The following is a 12,221-nucleotide window of genomic DNA, read 5'->3' as shown; positions in this document are numbered from 1 at the left end:
GGGAGTTGGCGGGAAGACCCGCGACGTGCGCGCTTGAAGTCCGTCACGGCTATGGAAGGGGGCAAAACTGGACCTTCATCTCCGGCGTGTGGGGAAAGAGATTAAACTGTTCGGGCGCCATTATGTGGTAAATAAAATATTACGCTCTCAGAATTTTTCAGAATATCAATAGGATCATGCATAAAGCAAGAGGCTGAGTCTGTGGTATCAGGTTCATAAAGGGCTTTATTCCAATAACTCGAGTCAAAGGGAGAATATTACCATCACCAAAAAAGGATCTGGAAAGGGACTCAAAAGTATTCTCAATATTCTCAAAACATTATTCACAGAGTACAGTATATATACATTTCTCAATTGTACGTAAGCAAAAGAGCAAGAGAGAATGAGATAAGAGCATGTGGGCGTGTAAGTAGGCGTGAAGGTGGGCGTCCATGTGGGCGTCCACTTGATGATAATGGGTAATTTGTCATGTGTGGGTGGATACCTGGAGGATCCTGCAATGTCAGCAGAAATATTTGGCAGAGATGCGTGCGCAGTCGCATGACGTGTGATAGACGTGCAACTAGAGGGAGAAAGGGACTTGACATTTAGCTCTACATGTGGAGACAAAAGTCTGGGGTTATGTCAACCTAATCCCAAATCATATCTAATATCCTATGTTTAAAGAACTGTGTTATCCAAAAAGAAAGGTCTCTCGAACAAAATCTATTCTATACTGACTGTGAGTGCGTGTACAAGCGTCTAAGTGTCTACACTAGATGCGAGGGCAGAAATCTTCCATAGTAACAGGGCTATGAATTACTTGCATAAAGACAGAGAAGCCGGGCCCTTTGCTCGATAGCTGGAAGAATGTTTACTTAAACTACTAGACAGGAATGCATTGGGTAGGGAGCGGAGCAGATAATCACAAGGTGAAATACAGTTCTTGGCAAGCAGACAGGTCGAGTCAGGCACCGTTAGCCGCGCAGGGAGTAGGACAAAGTTCATGGATACAGATGCGAGCTCAGACTGGAGCTTTCAGAGGCAGAAGGCAGGAAAAGGCTTAATGGCAGAATCAGGGCCTACTCGCCTGGACTGTAAAATGGGATAAATGAACCATATAAAGCCGGTGGCCTTTCATACTTAGAAATAGAATATCCGGCCCATTCATGGCGGATCTGAAAGAGGACATGTTGACGGTGGACGCACAAGTGTTTGCGTCTTCATAACTGGAACTGGAGGGAACATACATGTACTTGTGATTTATACATGAAACCGTTGGGGTCCAAGATAGGGGACATAACTGATCATAAAAATCCATATTTCCACACTTCGCGCGGCCGCGGATGTGGGAACCAGCGTCAATGTTAAGGGGGCCAGCCGGCCGGCCAGTCCACCAACCCCCCCTCTGCAGCAGCCTCCAAACCCTCCTAGTCTGACCTTTCAGGCCCATCAAACGCCAGTGGGCGGCAGGATTTGCCATCACCTCCCCCACTGGCGCATCATCACTTTGGACAGGTGGGTTTTGCAGATAGTCTGAAGGAGCTACTCCCTCCTCTTCGAGATTACCCCTCCAGCCCTGCCGCCTCGTTACCACCGCATGTCGGAGGATCATCTGGCAGGAAGTTACGGCTTTCTTGGCAAAGGGAGCCATCGAGCGCGTTCCTGTCCCAGAAGTAGGTCGTGTTTGCTACTCCCACTACTTTCTGGTTCCCAAGAAGGACAAGGGCCTGCGTCCTGTCTTGGACCTCGGGGACGTCAATCGATTCCTCCGGAAGGAGAAGTTCAAAATGTTGATGCTTGCTCAGGTCTTGTCTGCCCTCGACCCGCAAGACTGGATGGTAGCGTTGGACTTGCAGGACGCTTATTTCCACGTCCCTGTCCTGCCAGCCCACCGGCGTTACCTGCAGTTCATGGTAGGCCACGAGCATTTCCGGTTTACCGTGCTCCCCTTTGGCCTTACCAGCGCCCCTCGGGTGTTCACGAAGGTGATGGCGGTGTTCGCAGCTCATCTGCGCAGATCAGGGTTTTCAGTCTTCGCCTATCTCAACGGCTGGTTGTTGAAGGTGGGATCCCCCCAGGCAGTTGTCTCGCACCTCCAGACTATGGCCGACCCCCTGCATTTGCTGGGGCTCTCCATCAATGAGCCGAAGTCGCACCTGATTCCCTCTCAGAAAGTCTTCTTCATCGGAGCGGTTCTGGACACGACACAGTTTTGGATCTATTCTCCCGAACAGCGAGTCCGGGACATTTGGGCTATGATTCGAATCTTTCAGCCCTAGTCCCGGGTTTCGGTTGGAATGACTCTGAGGCTGCTGGGCCTCATGGCCTCCTGCATCCTACTGATCAATCATTCCAGGTGGCATATGCAGGCTCTGCAGTGGGACCTGAAGTTCGAGTGGGCGCAGCATCAGGGGAATCTGTCCGATTACGTCCAGATCTCGAAGGGCACTGCTCAACAACTGCAGTGGTGGCTCACGAACCAGGATTGGGTCAGTGGCAGGTCCCTCTCCCTTCCCCAACCAGAATTCACAGTGGTGACGGATGCCTCCCTTCTGGGATGGGGCAGCCAAATGGAAGAGGTGGAGATCAGAGGCCTCTGGTCTCCAGTGGAGTCCGGGCTCCACATCAACCTTCTGGAGCTCCGGGCTATTCACCTTGCACTGAAGGCATTCCTTCCCTCTGTCCGGGGAAGAGTAGTGCAAGTGTTCACGGACAACACCACCACCATGTGGTATTCCAACAAACAGGGTGGGGTCGGGGACCCTATTTCAGGAGGCCCTCCGCCTCTGGACATGGCTGGAACGTCAAGGCATCAAGGCATTTCCTTGGTGGTTCAACACCTGGCAGGTTCTCTGAACGCCAGGGCAGACAAACTCAGCCGCAGGTGCATGATGGATCACGAATGGCGTCGTCACTCGGAGGTGGTGCAAGGTCTCTTTCAACAGTGTGGAGAGCCTTGGTTAGATCTATTCGCCACCGAAGAGAACGTGCAAATTCAGCAATTCTGCACGTTGGAATTTCCAAGGCGGCACTTGCTCGGCGACGCTTTTTGTCGCGAGTGGAGCTGTGGTCTGTTGTACGCCTTTTCGCCTATACCACTTCTGCCCAGAGTGCTGAAGAAGATCAAGCACGACCGGGCCCAGGTCATTCTGGTGGGCATGAAGAGTTTGGTATCCCGAGCTGCTCAACATGGCCATCGATCCTCCGATCCGACTGCCTCTTCGGGAGGATCTTCTGTCGCAGCAGCAGGGGACGGTCCTCCACCCGATCCTGTCCAGTCTCCACCTCCTTGCGTGGAGATTGAGCGGCGGCAGTTGACGTCTTTCAACCTGCCTCCTGAAGTTTGTGATGTCATCTTGGCAGCCAGGCGTCCCTCCACAAAGACGGTATACGCCTGCAGGTGGAACAAGTTTGTGGCATAGTGCACAGCAAAGGCTGGGGATCTCCTTTCTGCCCCTCTTTCTGAAGTACTCTTGTTCCTTCTCTCTTTAGCCCAGCAGGGCTCTGCTCTGGGGACTATAAAAGGCTACCTTTCTGCCATCTCTGCTTTCCTTTGGCTGCCAGATCAGCCTTCTCTTTTCAAGTCCCTGGTAGTTAACCGTTTCTTGAATGGCTTAACACATCTTTTTCCTCCAATTCCATGTGTTATGCCTCAGTGGGTCTTGAATCTCGAGCTGACTTATTTGATGTGCACTCCCTTTGAGACGCTTCATAATTGTCCTTTAAGTCTTCTAACTCTTAAGACTGCTTACCTGGTAGCCATCACTTCTGCTAGAAGGGTGAGTGAGCTCCAGGCTCTTTCCTCAAAACCTCCTTTCTTGTCTGTCCATCCGGACGAGGTGGTTCTCAGGACCCGTCCATCATTTCTTCCTAAGGTGGTCACTGCCTTCCACATCGGGCAGACCATTACTTTGCCCACCTTCTTTCCGCCTCCTTCGAAGGAAGAAGAGAGACTCCACCCTCTGGACCCAAAACGTGCGCTCTCCTTCTACCTGGATCACACAAAACAGTTCCGGGTAGATGATCAACTGTTTGTTGGCTACGTGGGTGCAAAGAAGGGTCGGGTCATACACAAACGCACCATTTCTCGATGGGTCGTGTTGTGTATTAAGGCTTGTTACTCTCTAGCTTAAAAGGAGCCTTCAGTGGGGCTGCGTGCTCACTCCACCAGGGCGACGGCAGCCACTGCTGCATTGTGAAGAGGAGTGCCTCTAAATGACATCTGTCAGGCGGCCAAGTGGGCATCACTGCACACGTTCACCAAACACTACTTCCTGGACAGTCAAGTCCGGAGAGACGGCTTCTTTGGCCGTTCTGCTCTCCAGGACTTTCTGGTGTGATCTTGGTTTGCAGGCCCACCACCGGGGTTGGTATTGCTGGGGTATCTATTCTAAGGTAAGGAATCTATAACTAACATGTTTCTTTCAGATGCACAAGTTACTTACCTTCGGTAACGTTATATCTGTAGGAAACATTAGTTAGTTATAGATTCCTTACCGTCCCACCCATCCTCCCCGTTCTGCGAACGGATTTCTAGGGTTAAGGACAGCCTTTCAGTGTCTTGCATGGCTCTGCGTTTCTGGCGCGGAAAGTTGTGTACAGAACTGACGTCAACGCGCGAGGGCAGCGTCTAAGTAGCTGCCACGACGTCATCCCTGCGACCACGATGCCGACGACGAACGCGGAGCTGACTGACACCACCTTACGACGCGCAGAGGTATTTCCGGATCCAGTCTGACACTTGGGGGTAATTCCAAGGTAAGGAATCTATAACTAACTAATGTTTTTACAGATATATCGTTACCGAAGGTAAGTAACTTGTGCTTTAGGTTGCTGTGCTCTCTTTTAGCCTTATCAGTACCCTTCTGGTTTTCACCAAGGTAAGCCAAGGTCACAGCCCATCTGTGGAGGACATGGGTTCCAGTCTTTCAGTCCTCAATGACTGGCAGTTGAAGGTGGGCTCGCCCCAGGCAGTCATTTGCCATCTCCAGACTACGGAAGGCCTCCTGCATTCCCTGGGTTCATTATCATCTTGCCGTAGTCCCACCTGACTCCCTCTCAGATGCTCCCTTTCATCTGAGCCATTCTGGCCTATCCTCAGGTGTGTCGAGTCCAGCAAATTCAGGCTATGATTTCAATGTTTCGGCCTCAATCCTGGCTTTCGGTGAGACTGACTCTTAACGCTGCTTGGCCTCAAGGCCTCCTGTATCCTGCTGGTACCACGTGCCTGCTGGCATATGCAGCTCTGTAGTGGGACCTGAAGTCCCAGGGGACGCAGCATCAGGGGAATATCTCCGACCTGGTCCAGATATTGGAGGGTACTGCAAAAGATCTGTAGTGACGGCTGATTAACTTCGATTGGGTTAGCAGCAGACCCCTCTCACTTCCCCACCCAGAGTTGACTGTGGTGACAGATGTGTTACTCTTGGGTTAGGATGGCCATCTGGGAGTGGTGGAGATCAGGGACTTTGGTCTCCAGCGGAGTTTCAGCTCCACATAAACCTGTTTGAGAGCGATTCGCATCGGACTGAAAGCCTTTCTTCCATCCATCAAGGGAAGGCTGGTTCAGGTGTTCACAGATAATACCAAAGCCATGTGTTATTGCAACAAGGACAGCAGGCTGGGGTCTTGGACCCTGTGTCAAGAGGTACTGTGTCTCAGGACACAACTGGAACACCAGGACATTTGCTAGTCGTACAACACCTGGTGAGCTCTCTGAACGCCAGAGTGGATAAACTCAGCTGTCGGTGCCTAGCGAATCATTAATGGCATGTGTGTGTGTGTGTGCTAGTGTGTGTGTGTGTGTGTGTTAGTGTGTGTGTGTGTGTGTGTGTGTGTGTGTTAGTGTGTGTGTGTTTCAGCACTTGTTGGGACTGCTCCAAACCTTTTTTAATCACCCCCCCATGCTGCTAGATCTCTTGCGCTTATTTGCACGTATCGTCATTTTTAGCACGTAGCATTGTTTTAGCTCTAATTTTAACATTTGAATTTGAATGTGGATTTTTGCATTTGTAAAACGCAACTTGCTCTCAGTCCGCACTGCACCGGGGTTGACGCACTAGTTGTTGTTTGACTCCCATATAAGGCGCGCTGGGGTGTCCGCGCAGCGGGCGCGCAGAAGGTGCACCAAAGGCAAGCCCGTCTGCTCCCGGAGCGCGACCAGCGCCAGGACCCCTGGTGCTTTGAAGGTAACTACCTATAGCAGACTGCAACTGATGGATTTAGATTTGACCTCTTGTAGAATGCACAGCTTGTTTCCGTCAGACAGACACCCAGAGGAGATCACTTGTATTAAATGTGCCTATCGGATAAGCCCAGGTAGAACCGACGGCCCCGATCAAGCTAGCAACCGGGAAGCTATGTGGCTGAGCACCTTTGGAGGTTGGACTATAGTTCAGACAAGAAAATAAGTTACAATTGTGCCCTCCAAATGTATAGAGACGCAATAATTGCTGCCAAAAGACTGTTCTATACCACCAAGATTGAGGAAGCAGGTAACTCCACTAAGGCGCTCTTCAAAACAGTTACCCTGCTCTCCAAACCGCAGCAGGATAACATGTTCCGGCCCGATCAAGACGTGTAATAAATTAGCCACATTTTTCCAGCACCAAGGTCCCGCTAATTTACAGTGATCTTCTGAACATTCGCCCGAGCCCAGATAAGCTAGAGCAACCTCTGGTCGAGAAGGGTATAATACATCCCAGTCTGATGAACTTCCCAGCATTCACTAAGGAAGAAACATGTAAGCTCATTGCCGCTACAAAATCAGGCTCACCTAAAGACCCCTGTCCCCCTATGATTTTGCAACTGGCTGCAAATAGAATCAGAGAGGAATTAACTCCTCTAATCAACCAAGTGTTGGAGTCAGGTAGCTATCCCTCCAGTTGGAAGAGAGCTACGATCAGGCCAATATTAAAGAAACCCACCTTAGACCCCTCCGAACCCAAGAACTATCGCCCGATTGCTGCCCTGCCCATAGCAGCTAAATTCCTGGAGAAATCAGTAAACAGGGCACTGACGGATTATCTCGATACCTACAATTTGCTAGACTCCACTCAGCATGGCTTTCGCTCACAGCATTCCACGGATTCAGCCCTGCTCGTAGCAGCCAAGGAGATCCGAGGAATAGTGGACAGAGGGGGTAGGGCTATTCTCGTCCTGCTGGATCTGTCAGCAGCTTTTGACACTGTGAATCACACGGTGTTAATACAGAGACTACAGGAGGTCGGTATTGAGGGTCCAGCTCTGTCCCTTCTCTCATCGTTTCTGGAGGGCAGGGAGCAGAGCCTATATTGGGATGGCCTTCAGTCCGACAGTTTCCATCTTTCCTCTGGGGTCCCTCAGGGATCAGCGTTGTCACCCACGCTGTTTAACATCTATGTCACCCCTTTGGCCAGACTCATCAGAAAGCATGGTTTTGCCCAAGTGTCCTATGCGGATGATTCCCAGCTTATAATCACGACGGCCACATAGACAAAACAGAGATCATTGAGTTTGGTCAGGGGCAATCCCTGTGGAACGACTCCTGGTGGCCCCTGAAGGCTGGCGAATGCCACCGCCCCGTGTCCAAGGTGAGAAACCTTGGTGTTCTGTTCGACAATCAGCTAAATTTCTCGGCCCAGGTGAATAGCCTTACCTCGTCATGCTTTTTCCTAATAAGGACTCTGAGAAAGATCTTCCCTTTTATTGCGCAGGAACTACGAAAGGCAGTGGTGGTGGCCCTTCTGCTGTCCAAGCTTGACTACTGTAACGCTCTACTATTGGGGATAAACAAGGCCCAGCTGAGTAGGTTACAGTCATTACAGAATGCCGCCGCGAGACTGCTTCTGAACATTCCTAGAGACCAATCCACCTCGGCGGGAATTAGAGCTCTACACTGGCTTCCTATACAACAACGTGTGGAATTTAAGGCGTTATGCCTGGTCCACAAAGCTATTTTTGGGGGAGGAGCTAAAGATATCCAAAAAATGCTGATCCCCTATACTCCCGGTCGTGCCCTAAGATCTAGTACCTTGGGCCTTCTTCAGGTGAACAGGATTAGGAGAGTTAGATGGGGTGGAAGAACCTTCTCAAACTGTGCCACGAGGCTTTGGAACAAGCTGCCCTTTTCCTTGAGATCTTTGCCAAATCATCAATCCTTCAGGAAGGTCCTGAAGACTTGGCTGTTTGCTTCAATGTAGCCCCTGCTTAAGACTGAAACACCCCCACACTTACCAGCGCCAAGACGCTATGGCAATTGAGCGCTTTAAAAACTAATATCCTATCCTATCTCCATCCGGAGGTTGTGCAAGGTCTCTTCAGCGACAGGGTAGAAATTTGGTTAGATCTGTTCTGCCCCGCCGATAACATGCAATGTCAGCACTTATGCATGCTGGAGTTTCCAAGGCAGCTACCTCTCAGGGATGCCTTTAGCCTCCATTGGCACTCAAGCTTCCAGAAGCCTTTCTGACGATACTACTCCTGCCCCAAGTTCCCAAGATGATCAGGAACGACTGGGCCCAAATCACTCTTGTGCCTCCATATTGGGCATGGAGAGTACAGTATCTCAAACTCCTGCGCAAGCATCAGTTCTCTGATTAGGCTCCCCTTTCGAGAGGATCTCCTGTTACAGCAACAGGGTGTCATCTTGCACCGAAACCTGCACACTGCTCTGTCTTCATGCATGGAAATTGAGAGTTGACAGCTGACAGCTTTTGACCTCCCTTCAGGAGTATGCAATCTCATTCTGGCAGTCAGGCATCCCTCCACCAAAACAGTATACTCCTGCCATTGGGACAAATTTGTGGCTTGGTGTGCTTCCAAAAATGTTGATTTCCCCTCTCTGCATCTTTGACTTGTTATTGTTATTTTGTTAGCCCAGTGAGGCTTTGAGCACAGTTAAAGGATATCTTTTTGCGATCTCAGCATTCTTGTGGTTGCCGGATCAGCGCTCCCTGTTCACCGTTTTCTTGAGGCCTCCAGTATGTTTCCTCCAAAAACCTTTATCGTGCCCCAATGGGACCTGAACTTAGTTCTGACCTTTCTGAAGTGCTCGCCCTTTGAGCCTATGAATAGCTGTCCTCTGCATCTCTTGACCATAAATACAGTCTTTCTAGTGCCCATTACACTGACCCGGAGGGTTACCGAACTGCAAACACTCTTTGCACCCTCCATACTCTACTTTTGTTCCAGATAAACTGGTCGTAAGAGCACATGCCTCTTTACTGTCAAAAGTTGTGACATATTTTGCACATTGGCCAGACCATCACACTGCCGACCTTCTTTACTCTGCCTCACCCTTCCAAAGAGGAGTGAAGACTCCACTACCTGGACCTCAAAATAGCGTTATCGTTCTACATTGAATGTCCCAAAGAGCACAGGGTGGACGATCAACTCTTCATTGGGTTTGTGTGGGCAAAGAAAGGAAAAGCTGTGCAGAAATTGACCATCTCCAGATGTATTATACTCTGCAATAAAAGCTGCTATGTGTTGGCCAAGAAGTAACCCCCGGAGGGATTGTGGGCTCATTTCACCCGAGGCAAGGCTGTGACCACTGCATTATCTCGCAGAAACCCTGTCCTGAATATCTGTCCGGCTGCAACATCGCTATCTGTGCACATGTTTACCAAGCACTACTGCATGGACAGTCAGGTCCATCGTGACAGGCACTTTGCTCGTTCAGTCCTCCAGGACTTCCTGCTCTCAATCTGTTTGCAGACCTTGCTACCGGGAGTTATTGCTTGGGTACCTATTCTTACATAATGAATCTGTGGTTAGAAGTCTCTATTAGAGGAACAAATGACTTACCTTTGGTAAAGCCTTATCTGGTAGAGACTCTATCTAGCTGCAGATTCCTTACCAGCCCTCCCATTCTCCCTGCTTCTGCGAACAGATTTCTCCATCTAGGGTAATACTTGTAGGTCCTTGGTGTCAGCACACTGGTCCATCAGCATTCTGCTGTGACTCCATGCTTCTGGCGCACAAATGTTGCAAAAAGAAACCGATATCACCGTGCTTGGGTGGTGCCTAAATAGGCCTGCGCTTGTCACTTGCGACATGGACGATGCTGTGGATGTGGAGCCGATCGACACCACCTACCGGTGCGCAGAGGTAATGCTTAAGATTTTCCAGATTCTGGTGTGACAACTGGGAAATATTATAATGTAAGGAATATGTGGCTAGTTAGAGTCTCTACTGATAAGGTGTTTCTGAAGATAAGTAACTTATGTGTGTATGAAAACAACAAATTGACACCTTAATTTGAATATTTAAATCCTGGATAGATATAATATTTCTTGTGAAGTGGTATGTGGCAATGGCACTAACAAATCTTCTCATTGACAGGGACTCAACGATGCTCTGGGTATCAGTATAGCTGGTGGAAAAGGAAGCCCTCTGGGGGATATACCTATCTTTATTGCCATGATTCAAGCAAGCGGTGTGGCAGCTCGCACGCATAGACTCAAAGTAAGTGAAAGAAAATGATGCTGTGAAACTTGAGCAGGAACCCACGTCTTGTGTTTCTTTTAATCTGTAGTGCAGAATACTTTAATAATACATTTATGTCACTTCTGAGTTATTCAGATATCTAAATTGTTGCTTGATGCAATCCATTTAGAACTTTATCAGTTTATCAGCCTAACCTCAGATGAAACTGTCCAGTACTAATTAAAAGTGCAATTCCTTGTGTGGCATGAATACCAGCCTCCAGCCCCTTGAGACCATGTGCATACCTGTATGTTGAATCTATGAACATGGTAATTTACCATGAATTTACTACACATACAAGACAGAACCACTTTTACCTCAAAATGCAAAGAAAAGAAAATACAATATATCTTTCAAATGAGTAATGGTTAATATAATATGCAAACACTAGCTTATACTAAAAGCCCATTTTCAAATCGTGGTTGCAAAAAGTACGAATTTTGCGAGTGGGCTCTTTTTTGCAAACTGATCAGTGTACTATTACGTCGGTATGCAAAATCCCACTTTATGGAGTGTCATAAAACAACAAGCATAATGAATAATAATTAGGCCGGTCACAATTTGCCATCCCATGTTGTTGGCTACAAACACAGGGATGGTGGCCTGCATGGGACAGCAGACCACCGCCCATCTGTTTCCATTCTCAAATGCAATTTCTTGGTGTCTTTTTTGTCTAAAGCAGCCCTTGTTCCTCAAAGAAACCTGTGCTGCTTTAAAAAACATAAGTTTCCAGTTTGGAAAAACTTCAGGGATAGCAGTCAGTGGTCCCGTGGACCCACTGCCTCCACTCCCAGACGCTGGTAACACGATTCCCAGAGGGATCCCTTCCCAATTGCGAATCACTAACTGTATCCTTTGGTAACTGGTCATCAGTTTGCATCTGAAATTGCAGTCACAACTCATTGAAACTTATCATACTTAATCACAATTTGGAAGAAACACCCTTTCCAAATTGAAATTGGATATGGGCCATAAAACTCATTTTATGAGTCGAAAGAGGAGACGGAAAAACTTTGTACATTAAGAAAAGGTGTTTTGCATTTGCAAACTGTGATTTTGCTAATTGCGTAATTTTACATGCAGAATACATTTGTACCTCTGACCCACTCCTCAGTTTTTAATGGAGGCAACTTATGTGTATTGAAATGTCAGTTACTCTATGAAATTACAAATGAGGGGGGGGGGGGCTGTTCCCAAAGTCTCCAATTTGATGTGACGCATGCCGTGGGGCGCATCTCACCCCATAGGTGTGCTTGACCCAACTTCTTTGTAGCTTAGTTGCAGAGATTCCCACAGCTCAGAGTTTCTCAATGAGTAGTAATGCTGCTCCACCGAGTTTCAAAGACAAAGGTTGAAAGTGTGCAGAATGCGGCATGGTGCAAGCCAGCTCACTAAGTACCCTTGTTGAACCCAGAGGGCATCCCCTGCCGCACCCATCTTGTTGTCACAGGTGGATAGGGGGGGAAGAACTAGCAGAGGACAGAAAAAGTAATCATGAACACATGGGGCAAACAGGAAATGGAGGTTATCTGAATGAGAGAGATAAGATGCAGAGCAGACAATCAATAATGAGGATGTTGACCCAATCCAAAGAAGGGACGGAAAACACTGACAAGTGAAAGCAATTGGAAAGGAATTTGGGGGCAGGAATTTGATCCCACTTCATTTGAAGTGCAGGTGTTCTAAAGATGCCTCTGCTGGAATGCTGACACATGACTCCCAGATCTTGTTGATATGATCTCTGAGCTGAAAATCTGAATCATAATGAAACC

General features: G+C 48.5%; 1 protein-coding gene across 10 annotated transcripts in view; it reads left to right on the top strand.

Moving 5' to 3' along the window:
• PATJ (PATJ crumbs cell polarity complex component) overlaps positions 1 to 12,221 on the top strand; it is a 1,359,209-nt gene that overhangs the window by 1,214,943 nt on the left and 132,045 nt on the right. For all 10 annotated transcript variants that reach the window (XM_085602445.1, XM_085602441.1, XM_085602446.1 and 7 more), the window contains one exon: positions 10,306 to 10,428. In XM_085602445.1, coding sequence (XP_085458571.1) covers positions 10,306 to 10,428 — 123 coding nt within the window. The remainder of the gene's footprint in view (positions 1 to 10,305; positions 10,429 to 12,221) is intronic.

The sequence above is a fragment of the Triturus cristatus genome, chromosome 4_2 (genome assembly GCF_964204655.1).
Source record: "Triturus cristatus chromosome 4_2, aTriCri1.1, whole genome shotgun sequence".
Classification (NCBI taxonomy): domain Eukaryota; kingdom Metazoa; phylum Chordata; class Amphibia; order Caudata; family Salamandridae; genus Triturus; species Triturus cristatus.
This window is presented reverse-complemented; position numbering and strand designations above follow the sequence as displayed.